Source organism: Marmota flaviventris, chromosome 12 (genome assembly GCF_047511675.1).
Source record: "Marmota flaviventris isolate mMarFla1 chromosome 12, mMarFla1.hap1, whole genome shotgun sequence".
In the NCBI taxonomy this organism is placed as follows: domain Eukaryota; kingdom Metazoa; phylum Chordata; class Mammalia; order Rodentia; family Sciuridae; genus Marmota; species Marmota flaviventris.
Window position 1 is genome coordinate 80073451 of NC_092509.1, and position 20417 is coordinate 80093867.

General features: G+C 49.9%; 1 protein-coding gene across 1 annotated transcript in view; it reads left to right on the forward strand.

Annotated features, from left to right (window-relative positions):
• The window catches only part of Cacna1s (calcium voltage-gated channel subunit alpha1 S), a 62963-nt gene that overhangs the window by 18615 nt on the left and 23931 nt on the right, over positions 1-20417 (forward strand). The window contains exons 6-19 of the mRNA XM_027945604.3: positions 1893-2098; positions 3020-3123; positions 4797-4942; positions 5319-5400; positions 6923-7083; positions 10176-10401; positions 11440-11647; positions 12630-12750; positions 13289-13403; positions 14489-14582; positions 15286-15355; positions 18197-18329; positions 19189-19318; positions 19864-19923. Of these exons, the coding sequence (XP_027801405.2) occupies positions 1893-2098; positions 3020-3123; positions 4797-4942; positions 5319-5400; positions 6923-7083; positions 10176-10401; positions 11440-11647; positions 12630-12750; positions 13289-13403; positions 14489-14582; positions 15286-15355; positions 18197-18329; positions 19189-19318; positions 19864-19923 (1856 nt within the window). The remainder of the gene's footprint in view (positions 1-1892; positions 2099-3019; positions 3124-4796; positions 4943-5318; positions 5401-6922; positions 7084-10175; positions 10402-11439; positions 11648-12629; positions 12751-13288; positions 13404-14488; positions 14583-15285; positions 15356-18196; positions 18330-19188; positions 19319-19863; positions 19924-20417) is intronic.

Sequence of the window (20417 nt, forward strand, 5' to 3'; positions counted from 1 at the left end):
TTCTCTTCCACTTTCCCTGCAGCTGAAGTTTTCGCTTTACCTTGAGATTCTTCAGAGCAGGGGCCCACAATGTGGACTCCGAAGGAGACCTTGAGAAAACACCCAGGAGTCAAAGGGGTCATTTGTCCAGTTGCCAAACATAACCTACACTGAGGCCTAGTCACACTTGAACAAAGTTTTCGAAACCAATATTCCTCCAGCTTCTTGGCTTCAGGACCCCTTAAAACTCTTACAAAGTCAGGAGGTCCCAGAGAGCTTTCAGTTATGTGAGTTTGATCTATCGATATTCATGACATCAGAAATGAAGACTGAGACAAATGTCATGATACTAACTTGTTAATTCATTTTTAAAGGAAAGGAATAACCCTGTGATATGAGATAATATATGGATAATATAGTTTTATGAAAAATAATTATATTCTTATAAACCAAAAATATTTAGCAAGAAGAGTAGCACCGTTTTACATATTTTTTTTGCAAGTCTCTTTAAGGCCTGACTGGACAACTCCACTCTGCATTTGTTGAATGAGAGACGAAGGGTCAGTGACATCTCAGCATTATTACAAAAATAGTTCATAGTTTTCGTGAATTTGGAGGGCCTTATTTGTTTGGAACCCAGGAAGCCTGTACCATTGAGCTATATCCCCAGGCTTTTGTTTGTTTGTTTTAACTTTTCCTTTGAAAATATTTGGGGGAAGGCGATGCCCTGAGAGGGTCTCTGGTCTCTCATGCTGAGACTGGCTGCTCAACACTGGCAGCAGCTTGCTGGGACTTAGCCTCAGCCTTGGCTGGTCGTGGCCTGGACATTGCTTACACGGGAGCCTATAGGGAATTGAACATGGCAACAGAGAGGTGCCCTCTATCAGGACAAGCCCTGCCCCCAAACTTGGGCTTCTGACTCATCAGAATAGCACACCAGGACCTGCTGCATCTCAGGGGCTGGTCCCCACCTCCTCACATCCCTTGACAACAAGGGGACAATTGATGCTGGCATCAAACTCTAAGAAAGCTCTCAGTGGGCTCCTCTCTGGTCCTCTCCCATGCCAGCCTCTTCTCATGGCCATGACGGTCGGCATCCTAATCAGCCCTCTCAGACAGACAGACAGGAAGGGGGCGTCTATCACAATCTTCAGTCCAAATCTGGAGGTCTTAAAAGCCCCTGCTTGATTGGGGTTACTGATTTTGTGGGGTCAGGGGCCCTGCTCTGACCATCAAGGTCCTCGCTGTCCCGTTGCAGGGCACTGAGCCCACTTGTTCAACATGGGTAAGGTAGGGCGTTCTGGTTCCCATGAGCTAAGCCAATCTCTGAACACAGGGAGACTGTAAAACACCCTAATGTCATCCAGAATGTCCTCAAACCCGCAGGATTTTAGAGACAATAAAAGCACCATCCAGGGAGGAAAGAGAGTGCAGGCTGTGGCCTGTTGGCCGCTCCCTGGAGAGCAGACTCCTGCCCCGCAGGTCAGATGTCTCAGCCCAGTGCTGTTGGAACATGCCCATCTTAGCCCCCAGATGGGCCTCTGAAGTCAGAGCATGCAAGTCCCTGTCCCCAGCCCCATGTCCCACTCCAGCCGGGCAGCTCCCCCTCTTTGGGAGCAGTGGATACAAAGACCACTCCTGCTAGTCCTGCTTCATGGGTTGCACCTCTTTGGATGATTAATCCTAGAAGCAGACTCTCCAGAGAGGCCCTGGGGTCTAAGCACAGTCACTTCTGCCCATAGCCATCGGCCTGGGCCACCCCTTCCTCTCCAGCATCTGCTCTGTGGGGGGCCGTCCTCTGCATCTTCACCCCGTGTGGTTGAGACCTCTTGCTCTATTCCCTGAGCTTCCTATCTCCTGTTACTGTCCCCCTACTAGCATTGTCTGGCACTGACTCTGCCTTCTACCTCCAGATATCGTGGCCACCGTGGAGAACGAGAAGCCATCACCCTGTGCCAGGACAGGCTCAGGACGCCCATGCACCATCAACGGCAGTGAGTGCCGGGGCGGCTGGCCGGGGCCCAACCACGGCATCACCCACTTCGATAACTTTGGCTTCTCCATGCTCACGGTGTACCAGTGCATCACCATGGAGGGATGGACGGATGTCCTTTACTGGGTGGGTCTGGGCCCCTGCCTGCTGCTATCCTTGCCCATTTAACAGATAAACAAACTGAGGCTTGGAAAGGGTACATATCTTCCCCACAGTTATGAACCTGATGAGCCATAGAACCCAAGAACTGAACTCTAATCCTTCCAGCTCCACTCCAGCACTCTTAATCACAATGTGGCCTGGAGTGGGAACAATAGCAAAACTGTCAAATGCTTGACAAATATAAAGGATTTGTATGAATGCTTCTTATGAGCTCAGACTAGGGAAGCAAATGATTGAACTTGTCAAAGGAGTGTCCCCCATGTTATTTCACCTCTGCTGCCAGCCTGTGAGGACAGAGCACATACCACTATCCTCATCAAATTGATGGGGTAGCTAATGCTCAGAGATGTTGCATGACTTGTCTGGATTCACAGAGGTTGTTCACTTTGAAAAATCTTGGTCATAAAGAAACCACATCAGATGCATGCCTATGATCCTAGCAACCAGGAGGCTGAGGCAGGAGGATTGCAAGGTCAAAGCCAGCCTTAGCTACTTAGCAAGGCACTAAGCAATTTAATGAGACCCTGTCTCCAAATAAAAAATAAAAAGGGCTGGGGATGTGGCTCAGTGGTTAATCACTCCTGGTTCAATTCCTGGTACAAAACAAACAAACAAACAAACAACACCATTGGTCATGGCGTCCACAGAGCCTAGTCCAGAAGAACATGGGAGATACCTTGGTGAGGGAAAATGGGTAGGTGACCTAGGACAGCCAGATAAGCAAGGCCCCCTGTAGTCTGCAAGGAGAAAAGGTCTCCTTGTTGGGCCCAAATGGTGTCTCTCCTTGTGCCCAGGAGTGGCTGGATTCTGAGTGGACAGACCTGGGGAGAGCACTTAAGTCCTCAGGGGGTCAGAGGATGGGACTCACACCTTTGTCTGGACCAGGTCAACGATGCCATCGGGAACGAGTGGCCCTGGATCTATTTTGTCACCCTCATTTTGCTGGGATCCTTCTTCATCCTCAACCTGGTGCTGGGCGTCCTGAGTGGGTAAGGAGCCCAGAGGCAGCTGGGGTGGGGGAGGAAGGAACAAAGCAGGGCAGGGAGGTATGGCTAGCACCTCGGCTCATCCCTGGGTCCCCGTCAGTCCCACTGGGCCAAGAGCACTCTTCCTGGTTAGCAAGGAAAAGATAAGAGATGGCAGCAGGACCCTTCAGGTGTTCATTTTCCTCCCTTTTCTCCTCAAGCTTCTCCCAATATTGCTTTCTTCTGTCCTTCTGCATTCACACTTCTGAACAAAGCCCCTTAGACCCCAGTTTCCTACCCCAGGGTGTGCCTAGGAGGCAGTATGGCCCCTCGTTAACACAGACCGTTCATTAAATTCCCACACTACTGCTTGGTGGCTGTGTGATCTTTGTCTAATTACCTAACCTCCATGTGCCTCAGTTTCTGCATCTGTCAAATAGGAATAATGTTAGTATCTATTTCATAGGATTTATGAGGATTAAATGAGCTAATACTTAGAGTCCAACACATATCATAAACTAAGTACTAATGGTTCATTATTAATGAGGGCTGTTCCCTTTGGGACAACCCTGCTGGGGTCCCACCCCAGCCACAGTGAAGAGGTTAGCAGTAGCCAATCACCCCACCCTAGAAGCTTCCCCCACTCCAGGCAGTCTGTAGATAGAATTCAAAGGGTCTGTGAAGTTGGTTAGGAGAAACTTATTTTCATTTTTTTATTATTCCAATTAATATTGAGTTTCTTTTAATGATGAACATAGATGACAGACCACAGTGTTATCAGCAGTGGCCGTCACTTGTCCTAACAGAAATCCCAAGTCACATTACAGTTGCTGCAAACAGTGATACTCATTACTACCTTGAAATTATGATAGTTATTTAATTGACAACTAGATCTTCATAGTAATGAATTAATGAAGAACTACATGTATTCCTCTATCAGAATGTTGCGTACTTCAAAAACTGTACTTTAATATAATTGGTCCCTTTGTAAACTGTGGTTTTAGTCCATGCATCTTGCACAAAATAATTGTTCTGAGGAGGAATCGGTGTGCTTTGCTGCACCACTAAAGGGTCCGTGGCAGAGCCTCCGCCCGGACACCACCCTGACAGGGTGTGGTGACTGTCTTAAGAGCAGACTCCTCCTGGCCCCCGGGCCCATCTCAGCAGCAGACCACTGCTGCTATCTCTCTGGTCCATGCAGAGCTCTGCCCTCTGCTGCCCAGGGCTGCCCTCTGCTGGTCTGCAGATCCTTTGCTTCCAGAGCTGGTGCCTGCCTTCTGGCCTGGGGAATTTCCTCAAGGCCTTGGGTCTGTAAGTGGAAATAAGTTCTAGGATACCTGAAAGGGTCAGGCAGTGTCCCCTTCATACCAGACTCTGAGGATCCATGGCTGATCCATCAGGGCAATATACTATCATGTCATTAACCCCCAACCTTCAAAGGCAATCCCAAAATAAGGTGGGAGAAAATGAAACGGAGTGGGAAAATAGATATGGGAGGCTGAGTAGTCCTCCAAGGTGTTCCTGGAGGTAGGAAGGGGAAAGGAGAGAGGTGCTACCCTGAGCCACCTGGAGGGCCACCTCAGACCCCAGGCAACACCACAGCCAGAAGGGGGCACATCCAGGCACAGTGTGCCCGCTGTCTTCAGGGAGGTCAGGCTTCCCCTCTTTTCTCTCCCCCCCCCCCCGTCCCATTTCAGGGAATTCACCAAGGAGCGAGAGAAGGCCAAGTCCAGGGGGACCTTTCAAAAGCTCCGGGAGAAGCAGCAGCTGGAGGAGGACCTCCGGGGCTACATGAGCTGGATCACGCAGGGCGAGGTCATGGACGTGGAGGACTTGAGAGAAGGTTTGGGCCCCAGGGCCACGGTCAGCCTCCCGACCCGCTCTGAGCCACACCCCGCCATCCGCTCCCACAGAGAGAGCATGATGCCATTATATATGCCCGAAAGCCTGGCAGGCCCCCTGGGCAGGGGCAGCATTGGCCCTTGGGGGTGATGACTTGCCTAAGCCCCTGCACCCCAGGTGGTAGAATCCAGGGGTGCCCGACTCTTCCCAAAGTGCTGTGTGGCCCACTCACAACGGCAGATGAGGGCTCTTGGAAATCTGAAATCTTAAGAAATCACAGGAGGACCCAGGCTCACGATTGCACCGTCCTTCCCAGAGGTACCTAACTCCACTGCGTCCTTCCTGTGGCTGACTTTCTGTATCTGTCCTATCCCTAGGGCGGCTGTCCTTGGATGGAGGTGGCTCTGACACCGAGAGCCTGTATGAGATAGAGGGCTTGAACAAGATCATCCAGTTCATGTGAGTACCTGACCATCTCCCAGCTTCTGTCCCTCTCACTGAGACATGGGGTCAGATTCCAATTAGTTACCTTCCCCTCCAGTCACCATCCCAGCCCTTAGAAAGGCAGATTTCCAAGAAAACAGGGCCAGTTCTTGCTCTGAGGACACGGCAGTGTCCCGCTGCTCAGGGAACACACAGAGAAGGCCCTGAGCAGGTGACCTATTTATGTACCATTCAAGGAAGAAGCAGGGAGCCCTTGGGGCAGCCAGCACATCTGGCTGCTGCTCTCTTAGGAGGTGGGCTTGGGTGAGGCTGGAAACCTCCACAAGGGAAAGGGGGACACACAAAATGGGCTTCCTAAGAAGGTGGCCCTGACCCAAGAGTCTGGAGACAAGGCGACGCTCTAAGCTCTTGCCTTTGTCTTAAGGAGGGTTTGTTTGATTGGTAGGCTGTCTTTTACAAGTTCACACATAGTCTTGATTTTTGAAAGATCAAACAATAGAGAAATACACTAAAGAAATGATGAAAGTCCCTACTGCCCTTCAAAGAGGTAACCATGGCAACAGTTAGCCAAGTAGCCCTCTAAGATCTTTTCTGTGCTTTCATCTCTATTACACACACACACACACACACACACACACACACACACAGAGACACACACACCACACACGATTTTCTGCTTTTTTTGTTTGCTACATAATGGGGTTATTTATGTTATAAGTGCTGTGTGGCCTACTCACAATGGCAGATGAGGGCTACTGTCACTATAATGACTAGAATAATGCCCAGCATATAGAAGGTGTTGGCAAAAATTTGTTAAATAAATGAATACAATATGCATATCATCTCATGACATAATTTTTACTTAAAATTATCTATTTGGGACCATTTTTACACCTATGTATACATATAATCACAGATCTATGAACACACACATACACACACACATACATACCTTTTTAAAAATATATCTTTGAATATAAACTATTCCTCAGTACCGTTGTACCAAAATGTATCTAATTAGTCTTTCCTGAGTTGTGCAAAAGCATGACCATTTCTTCTGGGCAGAAGTCTAGAAATGGGATTTCTGGGTCAAAAGAAATATAGATTTTAAACTTTGGTAAATGGGGCCCTATTGCACACCAGAAAGGCCATACAAATGATGAAAGTGACTTTTCCTGACCATCCCAGACATTTTTACGTTATTGGGACTACTCAGTGTTGCTTTAATTGAAATTCAAATGCATGCAACTCCTGTGTGAGGCGCAGGGCTGAGTACTTTCCTCGCATCAGCTCATTTAATTGCCTCAGGGGTTGGCATCCTTATTATTCTCATTTGCAAGATGAAGAACTTTGCAGTAAGAGGCCAGATTTTCAATCAGCCGGGCTCTGGAACTCATGCCCTGAGCTCTCTTATGTAGCAGGAGGGGAGAGTGGGTGCTCTGACCAGGTGTGGCTGGAGTTCAGCTGAGTGTCACTGGAGAAAGGTGGACTCCAGCAAAGTAGCTCTTGGCCCCCATCCTCCTGTCCCCTCCCTCAGCCGGCATTGGCGGCAGTGGAATCGTGTCTTTCGCTGGAAGTGTCACGACCTAGTGAAATCCAAGGTCTTCTATTGGCTGGTGATCCTGATAGTGGCCCTCAACACCCTGTCTATTGCCTCAGAGCACCACAACCAGCCACTCTGGCTGACCCATTTGCAAGGTGAGTTGGAGGGAAGGAATTCGGGAAGGGGGCACATGGACTTGATGCTAAAACCTGCCAAGGGTATCATGGGGTTGACCCAGAAGAGGTCAATTGGATGTTGACCTCACTTTCTAGGAATTATTGACTGCTGGGACTGATCATGCGATTCAACTCCCTCCTTTTACATAGGAAAATAGAGATCTCAACAGGCAAGGTGACACACCTAACTTTCCTCTTCAGGGCTTTGCTATCCATGAGGACCCGTGACAGCAACACATTGGGAGAGATTTTAGTGCTTACCCAAGTGACTGGGAGAATTATTTCAATCAAAGATCATTGCATATAAGATTACTAGTAATTTAGAGCACCAAGCATCTGAGCTCAAATCCTACCACAAGGAACAATCTTTCACCAACTATTTATTGAGTACATACTAAAGCATAGAAAAAGAACTCAGGATACAAAAGAGTCGATTCACTGCTCTTTACTTCAAGGAGCATACTTCGCCAGAGGAGAGGACATGTGTATAGTTTCAAGGCCATCCAGGAGGCCATTGATAGAGCAGATGGAAGGGAGCTAGAGGAGGATCACAGAAGAGATTCTGGAGATCCATGATTTTTAAAGGAGAAGTAAAGATGGCCCAGGAGGTCAAAGGTTGGCAGGGATTCCTGCAGGAGGGACCATGCATGCAAAACGGTGAAGATGTGAACTTGGGGATCCATTGAACTTTGAATGTGACGGAGAGTGGCAGAGTTGCTTTTGCTTATAACAGACCTCATATGCTGTCATAAGTGTTGGAAGTATAATTTTTGGGCAAAGGAAAGCCGGTGAAAAGTTATAAGCATGAATGTAACAGGATGGGACTTGAGTCTTTGCAGAAGATAAATGAGCCTCATCCATGCAGTCAAAGTCCTCTGTGTGCAGAGCTAAGGACTGTGACCAAGGGTAGGGCAAGACAAAAGAAGAACCAGTTCCAATATGGTGGACAAACTAAGTGCCCTCCCACTACAAACATGTAACAATGCTGCCTTATTTATACTAACACCATTTCAAGTTATGAGAAGGAAGTCTCTGGGTGGCAGAAACAAAGAGGCGGCCAAAAGTCAGACAAGTGAGCTCATGAGCTAACTTCCAGGGACATTTAGACCTAGACCTAAATCCTCAAGGGTAGCAGCTGGGCTTTTAATGTCTAAGCAGGGATACGAGATGGGGCCTGATGGGGCCCTGGGCTGGTACATAGCATAGCACCAAGGCCCTAGCAAAGCTGCCCCCAAGTAAAGTAAGCAAAACTCTCCCTGCCCGTTGGACCACACGAGGAGCTTAGAAGTTTTTCCCTGCTGGCGCCCTGGGAGGAAGAAAAAAATGTCTCAAGTGAAAAAATCGAAATTGATCTGTGCCCTATGGAAGCATGGGGTCCAATTTTCACTACCTGTCATGGTGCCAAGAGGGTAAGCTAAGACACAAACATAAAAAGCCTCTGTGACACTGGCTGCAGAGAAGTGAAATCCCCAGGGTGCCCAAGAGAAGCAAACACAACTGCTCTTTAAGGATGCTTCAAGGAGCCAAAGCACACAGAATCCCCACAGGGAAAATGTTTCCTGATGATGAGTTCACAATAAAAACTTGCAAACCAAACAAGGGACAGAGCTCCCCTGAGGAGGAGGCCTCAGGTCCAAGCAATGGGAGCTAGAACCCCAGGAACCTGAACTAACAGGACAGAGCAAGAGACTACTATTTTATGTGATGAAGGAGATTGAATTTCTTAAAAGAAAGAAATCGAAGACTTGGGAAGGAAATAGGAAACAACGCTACTGATCAGAGGCCTGCGTGCATCTGTTCTTATCTTCATTCATTCTTTTGAACCCCCATCTTTTGAACACCCTATTAAATGTATCACACATTGTCAAATGTGGGGAAGCTGGGGGACACTGCCTACTAAGTGGAGTCAGAGGTGAACTTGAGGTTCTTAGCCTATGCCAATTAGTGGATGATGGTAGATGGGGAAGATAGTCAATGACCACATGTGCTTGGTGAGATAGGAGGGGATCAGCTTGGCCTTGGGCATTTGAGACCTCCCAGTGGAGAGGTCAGGAAGCAGATGAAAAAACATGACTGGAATTTGGCACAGAGGTCTAAATCTCTTCAAGAATTAAATCTGGGAGTCATTGGCAGGGGCAGCATGGAAGTAACAATCCTAGAAGATTGTCAGATCACAGGAGATTGTGTCCACCCAAGTGTATAGCTCAGGTTCTCATTCAATGTCTAAGTAAAGAATACATCTGCCGAGGGGGCTTAGGAGGAACCAGAGAAGAAGAGAAATCCACAAGGATGTAGTATCACAGAAGCCAGAGAGAAAGAGAAAGAATGTCTGTAAAGGCAGACGGATGTTCAACAGAGCCAGGGCTGCTGGGAGACTAGAAACAAAGAGGATTAAAACATCCAGCAATTGGGCAACATGGAGGCGATGGACGACCCTGGAGAAGCTTGTTGGTGGAATGATGAGAGTGGATCCAGATGGATATGGGTTGAAGAACGAATGGGACAGAACCAGTTGGGTAGTGAAGAGAGCAGTGTGGACCTCTCTTTCAGGAAGCTGGCTGGGATAAGGAGGAAAGAGCTCAGACAGCAGAGACAGAGTAAATGGGATGGACTTGAGCTTTATAAATGTCCATGCAAGGGTCCACGTGAAAGAAAGAAGTCAGACATATAAGGAAAGACAAAGGAGCATTGGTCATGGGCTTCCCAAGGAGGACGGGGCAAAGTACAGGAGGACAGATTGGCTGTAGACCCTGGAGGGCTCCTCTGTGGGATGGGGTGGGGCGGTGTATGTAATAAGGAGGCAAAAGCAGAGCTTAATGAACATAAGTGAAACTAAAAATAATGAAATTCTCTTCCTCTTAAATACGGTACGACTTAGCTTGTTGGAAATTTAGACTAGGTTTCCTTCAGTAGGCAAAATTCACCAGGTTTTACTGAGTTTTGAAGGGTAAAAAAACCATCGTGCCTTGGAAACCTGGGGAGGGTGTGTGGGTGGAGGCTCCGTCCAGGGCAAAGGATTGGAGATGGAGATGGGAAGGAGCACGATGGGAGGCTGTGGTGCCTGCCTGCAGATGTCGCCAACCGGGTGCTGCTGTCCCTCTTCACCATCGAGATGCTGATGAAGATGTACGGGCTGGGCCTGCGCCAGTACTTCATGTCCATCTTCAACCGCTTCGACTGCTTCGTGGTGTGCAGTGGCATCCTGGAGATCCTGCTGGTGGAGTCGGGCGCCATGTCGCCCCTGGGCATCTCCGTGCTCCGCTGCATCCGCCTTCTGAGGATCTTCAAGATCACAAAGTGAGCACTGCGGGCTGGGGCTCTGGGCGGCCACGGGTCAACACCCATCTCATTTCCAAGTTCACAAGTGGTTCCTGGCGGGGGACGTCCCTCTCTCCTGGACTAACCTCCCTCTGGGGAAGAGAAGCCGCTCTCCCCACTCGGAGCTCCTTTCTCTGTTTTTTTCTCGCCATGGTCTTTGGCAGGGCAGGGAAGTGGGACCCTAGAAAAGAGAACAAGAGGGTGAAAAAAGGAAAGGAGGATGAGATGGAGGAGGAAAGGGAAAAGAGTAGGGAAAGGAGAGGGAGGAAACAAGAAAGAAGAGAATAAGAGCAGGCATCAGAAGGCGGAGGAGAAAGAACGTGGATCCGTTTCCAGTAGTTCTCCCTTATCAGCTGAGGATGTGTCCCGAGACATCCACAGTGGACACTTGAAACTGGATAGCATGGAGCCCATACATACTATGCCCGTGATAAAGTCACTTACAAATTAGACAGTAAGAGAGTAACGACAACAACGCATAAAATAGAACAATTATAATAGTATATTGTAACAAAATCTATGTGACTATGGTCTTTCTCTCCCTTTCTGAAAATGTCTTATTGTACTATATATATATATATATATATATATATATATATATATATATATATATATATATAGGATTCAGTACCATCTGCACTTAACCACAGGCAACTGAAACTTCAGATAAGGGGGTGCTGCCGAGCTCTAATGTGGGAGCTGTGTTTTGTGCTAAGCACAGGCCACATAGTCGATTGCCCAAGAGAGGATTGGTTCCTACTCTTACCAGGTTTCTAGCCTAGTGATGGCATCAGAAGTTAATTCACAGCTCTCCTGAGGAGTATGGAATACAAACTGAGATAAGGGCTCTGTGGCAAAGAGCCGGTGCTCATGTGCTGGGAATTCAGGGCTTCTGGCCCCCTGGCATCCCATCACTCCAAGCCATTCCCCCAAACCCACCCACCCCCCTTGGGAGTGCTAGTGAGAGGACTCTGCTGGTGAGAGGACTCCTCCCCACCTGGTGCACTTCTCCCTCAGGTACTGGACATCGCTGAGCAACCTGGTGGCATCCCTGCTCAACTCCATCCGCTCCATCGCCTCCCTGCTGCTGCTGCTCTTCCTCTTCATCATCATCTTCGCCCTGCTGGGCATGCAGCTCTTTGGGGGAAGGTACGACTTCGAAGACACCGAGGTGCGGCGCAGCAACTTTGACAACTTCCCCCAGGCCCTCATCAGCGTCTTCCAGGTAGGCCGTCCGTCTGCACGTCTCTCTTCCTGTGCAGTTACTGAATCCTGCTTCCTGTCCGTAAAGATCAGGACAGGCACCACCTTCTCTGGGAATCCCTTTTGAATCTGCTGGTGTCCTCCTCTGGTCTCCCCCATCGCCTGTACTTCTTGCCACTGTCATGCCTGCTGGCCTGTGTCCTCAGTGGGGCTGGGCCCAATCTGTCTGATATTTCTTGGTCCCTGGTCCTTGCAGAGAGGTAGGTAGGATAACAGATGATGAGTGACTAGAGTTAGGGTGCGCTGGGAGTTCAGAGGTGTGCAGCTCGTTTCTCTGAGGACAAAGCTAGACATGTCAGGTACTCCCTGCCCACCCTGGGAAAGCCCGAGGGATGCATGAAACATTGCTCACTCGGGAGGCGTGGCTCTGCCACCTGTTCCCAAGGAGCCACCAAAGGGAGTGTGTCTGAAATCCAGTGAGAAGCCCTTAGAGCCACTGCCTCCCACAGAGCTAGCCTAGTGTAATGTAGGAAAAAGTCCTTTCAGTTATAGCTGGTACCTCTTAGGTAACACCTCCTGTTGTACCAGCAAGAGGGTGGTGTGTGACAAGCAGTTGGTCTTTTGGATGGCTACACTTTCTCTTTCTTCCATTCACCCCACTGGCTGGTCAGACATCATGGCTTTCAAGGGACCTGCTATTTTACACCATTTCTGGGATGACAGGGGGCCTGGCTGGTGCCATCCAGTTTAGCCTGGAGGTTGGGAACAAAACTGGGAAAGGGACCCCTTCATCAAATTCCCTGGCTCTGCAGAACTGGATGAGATGCTATTAAGAGAGGCAATGGGGAGGGCAGGGACCAGTCATCTGTGCCCTGGGATAAAGAGGACAGATTAGGGAGAACGATGGAGCCAGAAGAGGCCTTTTGAATAATGCAGTCCCTACGGAAGACTCTCAGGTCTGCATGCCCACCCTCTCATCTCCTCGCTCCTCCCTCTCCCCCTAGGTCCTGACAGGGGAGGACTGGAACTCTGTGATGTACAACGGGATCATGGCCTATGGGGGGCCGTCCTACCCCGGCGTGCTTGTGTGTATTTATTTCATCATCCTTTTCGTCTGTGGCAACTGTATCCCCTTGGGTGCAGGGTGCAGAGAACTTAGGGAGGGGTCAAGAGTGCCCACTTACAAGGCAGCCAGGCCCTTTGGCTGGAGGGGAGGTCCTAGCTCATGAAGTGGGGGGATAGGACAAAGCAAGGGCAGGTTTGGCTATGGGATGATTCCTCCCAATAGAAAGGTTTGAGGACCATGGCAGGAATGATTGGTCATGGGGAGAAACTGACCCCAACCAGCCTGGAGCAGGTGGGAGGAAGCACAGGGTTTAGCTGAGGAGCAGTACAGATGGTGGTCCCCATGTAGTAGCCTGGTGCAGGAGCTGAGATCAGTTATGGCAGGAAATGGATAGGATTTAAAGGCCGTGGTGGATTCAGAACCCATCATGGATACTCTCTGCAGCTAGGCTTCTCTGAGGGCCCTGACCTGTGTCCCTGAGCTCACACCCTCTCTAGCAAGGGACATTCCACTACCCCAGCGGGCGTTAGGTCCTGTCAACACAGGCAGAGGCTTCCTTTCACCCCAACCCAAGGTTCTTTAGCTCGGCTCTCTCAGACATACTGCTCAACGTCTTCCTGGCCATTGCTGTGGACAACCTGGCTGAGGCGGAGAGCCTGACTTCTGCCCAGAAGGCCAAGGCCGAGGAGAGGAAACGCAGGAAGATGTCCAAGTGAGTTCTGTGTCTTCAGCAGGAGGGAGCTGGAGTGATGGGCCCCGGTTGTGGCCTCCATCCGGGAGAGGGGGTTTTCCTGGAGCCACGTGGCCTCTCCCATAGGCCCACTCCTACAGCTAGGACAGCCAGGGTTGCTGCAGTCCTGGGAGTCATTTTGGGGGCAGGACTAGAGGCAGGATGGCCTTCTACACAGGCCTCAGGAGAGGTGATGGCAGAACCTGGTGCATTGGACCAGGTGACCTGCATGAGGGCTTCTGGGATTTCTCCTCCCAGCCCTACTACTGAGTCACTGTACCTCTTGGAGGGAGTCGTCCTTTACTGAACCTCAGGCACCTTCCATCTGTGAAGTGGGTGTTGGCTTCTCTGGACCTCCTGAGGTCTCTCCATTTGGGATGTCATGTCACTCTCTGTAGCCTGGGACTCTCCTCTGGGGGTGGAAGTAGGACTGGTCTAGACAGCATTTCTCAAACTCAAACAACAAATGTACCACCTGGGAATTTTGTTAAAATTCAGATTCTGTTTCAACTGGTCTGAACCAGGTTGGGTGGGTCAAGGTTCTGCATTTCCAGCAAGCTCCAAGGTGGTGTCAACCCTGCCTGTCACTGGAGGGCCACACTGGAGTAACTAGGTTCTGGATGGAGCGCTGCTTCTCCCAATGCCCATGCCTGCTGGAATGGAGTGCCCATTCCTGTGGACAAAACATGGGAAGAGAAGGGGAAAGAGAGACCAGCAGTAGAGTCCAGACATTTAGAAAGCTTAAAACCATCTTGGACAAACCACTTCCATGAATTTTGTATGAACTAAGTACAAAGCCACTTTCCACCCATTCACTATCAACAAACACTGAATGCAGCTGACCAGTGAGCCTCAAGTCTGAGCTGTGTATCATGGCCTCTCATCAGAGAAAGGGTTTGCCCAGGTCCACCACCATCCCACTTGGTAGCCAGTCCTTCACCTTCCTGCACAGAGACCCCCTGAGCCCTTGGTGTGGGATCCTTCCGAGGGAATTGTCAGACTGAGAAGACCCCTGACAACTGTCTGGTTGGGACTCCACCTCGGGTTTCCTTGGTTTTCCAACCCAGGGGTCTCCCAGATAAGTCAGAGGAAGAGAAGACCATGATGGCCAAGAAGTTGGAGCAGAAACCCAAGGGTGAGGGCATTCCCACCACCGCCAAGGTGAGACCTCATATGCGGTGCTTTACAGGCTACGTGGCGGGGTTCTGAAAGCCCCCTGGTTTCCTCCACGCCTCAGGGCATTGGTGGGGCAGGAAGGGGAGATGGAAGAGAGGTTGTCTGCCAGGTGAGGGCTCCCCTGCATTCTGTTGGGGGGGAGGGCTGGTGGATGCATCGGCTCCAGGGAATCCTGTACTGAGAGGCCAGGGCCTTCCAATCAGGGAACCAGGCTTCCTCACAGTTCTAGCTTCCTGCCCTAGAGCAAGAGGTTTCCACCTCCCTAAGACACCCATGCCTACTGAGAGGCCTGGACTGACTCCCCACCAGTCCTGCCCTGCCCGTTTCAGCCTTGGCATGACTTGACATTCCCAGAGACTAAGGAAATGGAGTTCAAGGAGTCAGGGAACTGGGCTCAGAGGGGCTGGGGAGCCTGGTCTGGGGAGCCCATCTCCACTGTTGAACCCAACAGAGGACACAGGCTGGGACAAGCATGGGCCTTGACTGTGTCTCATGGAGGCAGGGCAAGTTGTCTGACCTTGCTGGGCCTGGGCTCTGGTCTGCAAGACAGGGATGACCACAATATCACCTGTCCCTCAGGCTACAGAGGATTATGGAGGTTGAATGCTACCCTGGTCCCCAGCACGTGCTCAGGACATGCAACTGCAGCTGTGCTTTGCCATCTTCTTTATTATGTTCCTTCCTGCAGCTGAAAATTGATGAGTTTGAATCTAATGTCAATGAGGTGAAGGATCCCTACCCCTCAGCGGACTTCCCAGGTGAGGATCTTTGAGCCTAGGCTGGAGCAGGGTGATGGGATTAAAGGGGCATATGCTGGTGCCACCTTTTCCCCATGGGCAATATTTTGTATGTCCCCTACTCGAACTCCTCCATGTGGAGGTCAGGACCAGGGAGACGTCCCTTCCTTACCCAACCTTGCAAATAAGCCATCTATCTGCCAGCTCATCTCTCCCTACAACACACACAGTAGAAAAATTCACACATCTTATTTGTGTTTACCTCTGCAAGTTTTTGTTGAGTGTTGAATGCATGCTTCAGTGCTGAGGACCTGGTTTTGAAAGCACAGAGACTGGTGGGTACATATGACCTTCCTAGTAGTCACACAGAGTGGACCCTCAATGAGAGCATACACACCCATCCATGTGGGGATGGAGCAGATCACTCACCATGACTGGCACTGTGTGGAATCCAAAAGGAAAGATGAAGGGGGGATGGGAAGGGGGGATTACACACAGCTATGGATGAACTTTGAGCATCTAAATGCACATAACCAGAAATCCTACCCATCTGGAGCAAGGAGAAGACGCATGGAGGAAGCTGAATCAGGCTGGATTAATCCTAAAAGTCCACCTGGAAGAGTTCTGGTATCCAAAAGCTCCCAGGCTTTGCTCAGCTCACTCATGGGTCCTATAGAGCACTGGGTCATGGGGGCAATTTTTTGTCCCTTTGTGGAATCAGCCAATGACCATCTGCTCCAATAACTCTAAGCTCCATGGGGAAGTTTTGTGTTCTGGGTGGCACAGTGTTTGGCACAGAGTAGGTGCTCAGTAAAATGAATGAATGAATATATGCAAGGATTTTGAGAAATGAAATGTGGGTTGAATGGAGATGGTATAGTAAGACTGATAAAATGTTCTTCCAGTATCTACCAGAAATGAAGATTGGAGTTTTAGAATAATTCATCTGGAGTTGTCTCACCTCACAGGTGTCATCTATTAGAAGGGGGTGGCTAGAGAGCGGGTGGAGACTGGCTGACGTAGGAAAGTTGAGGGGAACTGCAGAGGAGAAGGAGGGCAGGGAGAGTGGGCTGGGTGTTTGGAGGAGAGGTCTTAGCAAGAGGAGGGATTGTGTTTATATCTACCTTCTTTCTAAAAATAATTCAAGCTGGGCACCTGCGATCTCAGGGGCTCTGGAGGCAGGACGCAAGTTCAAAGCCAGCAACTTAGCAAGGCCCTAAGCAACTTAGGGAGACCTTGTCTCAAAATAAAAAAAAATAAAAAGGGCTAGGGATGTAGCTCAGTGGTTAAGCGCCCCTGGGTTCAATCTCTTGTACCAAAATAATTAATTAATTGATTTTAAAAAGAATTTGAAATGGCCTACAACAAAAGATACGTACACTAAAGGAAATAAGTTGGGCACAGACAACAGAAAAGAGAATTAGAAGGGAGAGGAGGCAAAGATGCTACCAGATGCCAACTCTAAGAATTAATAGGTCTCTATAATTAAGCAGAAAGTGTGCCCCTGGGGTCCTTGCCAGTCCAGTCAGGACAGGAAATGTCAGGTTAGGATACACATTCAGAGGAAGAAGCAAGAGTTCTCTCTAGTTTCTCAGGAATGGGGGGGAGAGAGAATGGGATTTGGATGGATGAGAACCCTCAGGCGTCTTCAATGGGGAGACCAGAATCCAGAATCAGGGTCTCACCGAGTTGCACTGGGGGTCTCTGCCAGGGCCGGTGGGAGAAGAGAGAAGGTGGAGGGTGAGGGAACCCATCTTCCAGCACTCTCCCTGCTTAGCACAGCCCCAGCACCATCCCTGGGACTCCTGCCCTGGAGCAGAGGACTTCAGGCCCTCAGCTCCTCCTAGAGGCCGGGAGACCTTGGATGTGTTGTCAGTGTCTGTATCCTCCTCTCCCTCCCTCCCTCCTCCACCCCATTTCCTGCCCTGGTCCTGAGGTTGGGCTGCAGCTCAAGAAGTGTTGGTTGCTTTTTTTTTGTTTGTTTGTTTTTAACATGCAGGAAGTTCCTCTCTCAAATTATTATTTTTAGAATCCTAGGAGAGAGACCAACGACTCCATTTTTTTTAACAACTTTCCTGCCCCTTGTCAATTTCACAAAATTTTTTTTTGTTGTTATTTTTTGTTATTTCGATTTTTGGTCCTGAGGATTGAATCCACTGTGCCACATCCCCAGCCCTTTTGATTTTTCATTTTGAGACGGGGTCTCACTGAGTTGCTTAGAGCCTCGCTAAGTTACTGAGGTTGGCTTTGGACTTGTGATCCTCCTGCTTCAGCCTCCCAAGTCACTGGGATTACAGGCCAATTCCACAAATTGGAAAGCCCCTGGGGGATGTAGCTCAGTGGCAGAACACTTGCCTAGCGTGTGCCAGGCCCTAAGTTCAATCCCCAGCACCATGAAAAAGAAAATAATATTAATAATAAAAAGAACAAATTGGGAAGCTGAAACTCAGGAAGGGCACAGATTTGTTTAGCACTGCACAGCAAGTCAATGGCAGAATGAGGACAGAATTCAAGTCTCCTGAAGCAGCCCCTCACCCCATTCCCCAGCTACTATGCATTCATGGTGTTGATGATCCAGTATTGAGACAGAAAGGGCAGCAACAAAGACTCCTGGGCCTGTTCCTGGATCTACTCCCAGAATACTCTGGGTCCGCCCCACAGACCCCTGACAGCTCAAGTCTGCTCCCTGCAGAGCAAGAGAGATACCTAGGCTAGTCCCTGCTAATGTCCTAGAGTCCCATATTGGCTTGCCACCCACTTTGCTTGCTGGCTGCAGGGACCCCTAGGAGGGCTCTGAGCACAGAAGCCAAAGATGAAGCAAAGTTTGGGAAGACACCCTAATATCTCCCCCTCTCCACACAGGGGATGACGAGGAAGATGAGCCTGAAATCCCAGTGAGCCCCCGACCACGCCCCCTGGCCGAGCTACAGCTTAAAGAGAAGGCAGTGCCCATCCCAGAAGCCAGCTCCTTCTTCATCTTCAGCCCCACCAATAAGTAGGTGGTCCCTTGTCTGCTGTGTGGGGTGACCCATGGGACTCCCAGAGAGAGCCATTCTCTGCCCTTAAAAGACCTTTTCTTATTTCTCCATGCCTACAGCTACACTGAGAGAAGCTCATTCCTTTAGCTTAACATCTTGTGCCCTGTTCAGGATGCTGGGGTGGGCATCAGTGGTAGAGTGCTTGCCTGGCACTTGCGAGGCCCTAGGTTTGATTCCCAACACTGGGGGTGGGTTGGGAGGAGGACTTAAAAAATAAGTGACCACTATCAGTTACACCTAGAAGAACCGTGTTTATTGGCTCCTTGCTAAGAGCAGATTTAGACATCACCGTGCATGAGCTGAGAAATGCTATAGTTTGTATTGGCTTCATAATTTTACAGCTTTAGGATACATAGACTCTAGGGCTGGGGATATAGCTCAGTTAGTAGAGTGCTTGCCTTGCATGCACAAGGCCCTGGGTTCGATCCCCAGCACCACACACACACATACACACACACAAACACACAACAAAGATATACAGACTCTAGATCTTACAGAGTGTCACCTGCCTGCCATCATGGATGGAGTTCAGGCTGCCCCATCCTTTTTGCAGGGAAACTTCAGTGTGGTGGTGCATTGGGAGAAGGGGCAGATGGTGGAGGGATTACATGGGAATATGGGACAGAGACAGAAGGAACTAACTGGGAGGCAGAATCCCCTCCTGTTCAGTCAGGGTACCATAAAATGCAAGGCTATCCTTCTCTACTGCCTGGGGAAAAGAGAGAGGAGCCATTGTCCCTCTTCAGGATGGTGGCTGATGGGGCTTAAACTACTAGCAGCTCACAGCACCCCTGCCTCCCTACTCTGTCCTGCCAGGATCCGTGTCCTGTGCCACCGTATCGTCAATGCCACTTGGTTCACCAACTTCATCCTGCTCTTCATCCTGCTCAGCAGTGCTGCCCTGGCTGCTGAGGACCCCATCCGGGCAGAGTCTGTGCGGAACCAGGTGATAGGGGCCCCCATGCCAGGCCTCAGCCATCCCCACACTTCTGGTGCCCAGAGTGCAAGTGCATATTCTCTGTGGCTAAAGCAATGTTTCTTAGTTTAAGCTCCTAAAGATCCAGACTGCCTCCTCCGCCCCTCCTAGACAGTACTGTCACAACAGGAGTAGGATGGGCTGTGGCTACTGAGTGCTTTAGATGACAGTAGTGGTGACAGTGGTGATAGTGGTGGTGGTGATGGTGGTAATGGTGATGATGTTAGTAATGGTAGTGATGATGGTGAATGGTGGTGATGGTAGCGGCGGTAGTGGTGGTGGTGGTGGTGATGGTGATGGTGATAGTGGTGATGGTGGTGGTGGTGAATGGTGGTAATGGTGGTGATGGTGATGGTGACAGTAATGGTGGTGATGATGGTGAATGGTGGTAATGGTGGTGATGGTGGCGACAGTGGTGGTGGTGATGGTGGTGGTGGTGGTAGTGGTGGCAGTGGTGGTGGTATCATTGCTCCATCCCTCCTCTCACTGCTGCTCCTCCCCCACCCCATACCCAGATCCTGGGGTATTTTGACATTGCTTTCACCTCCGTCTTCACTGTGGAGATTGTCCTCAAGGTAAGTAGAGGCTCATGGACAGCCAGCCCTGGGCTCAGGGCTTCTCTGGGCCAGGGAATGGGACCCTCCCTGATGTGAATCCAATTTTCTTACGCTGACCTCACTCAGGGCCTAGACTAAGGGGCGGGAGAAAACAGGAAGAAGTAGGTCACCACAGGAAAGCCTCACAGGACCCAGGAAATGGGATAGATCTTCAGCTCACAAGCCGGGGGAAGGCTGGAGACAGGAAGTACAACCAACCTGTGGCCTGCCACCCCAGCAGAGTACAGCCCGCGTCTGTGAAGCCTGTGGCACACTGAGCTTAAGAGTAGATCAGGGAAGCTAGAATTTGTTCCTAGACCTTGGTTACTATTGACTTCCCAAGAGTCCCCAGGGGAGTGACCACTGTCCCAGCCTGGGGTTCTGGCAGCCACACACTGTTCATGTCTTATCCATAGCAAATCCCCACTTGCCCACTGGTTGAAGTGGGCACACTGAGTTGAAGCCATCACAGT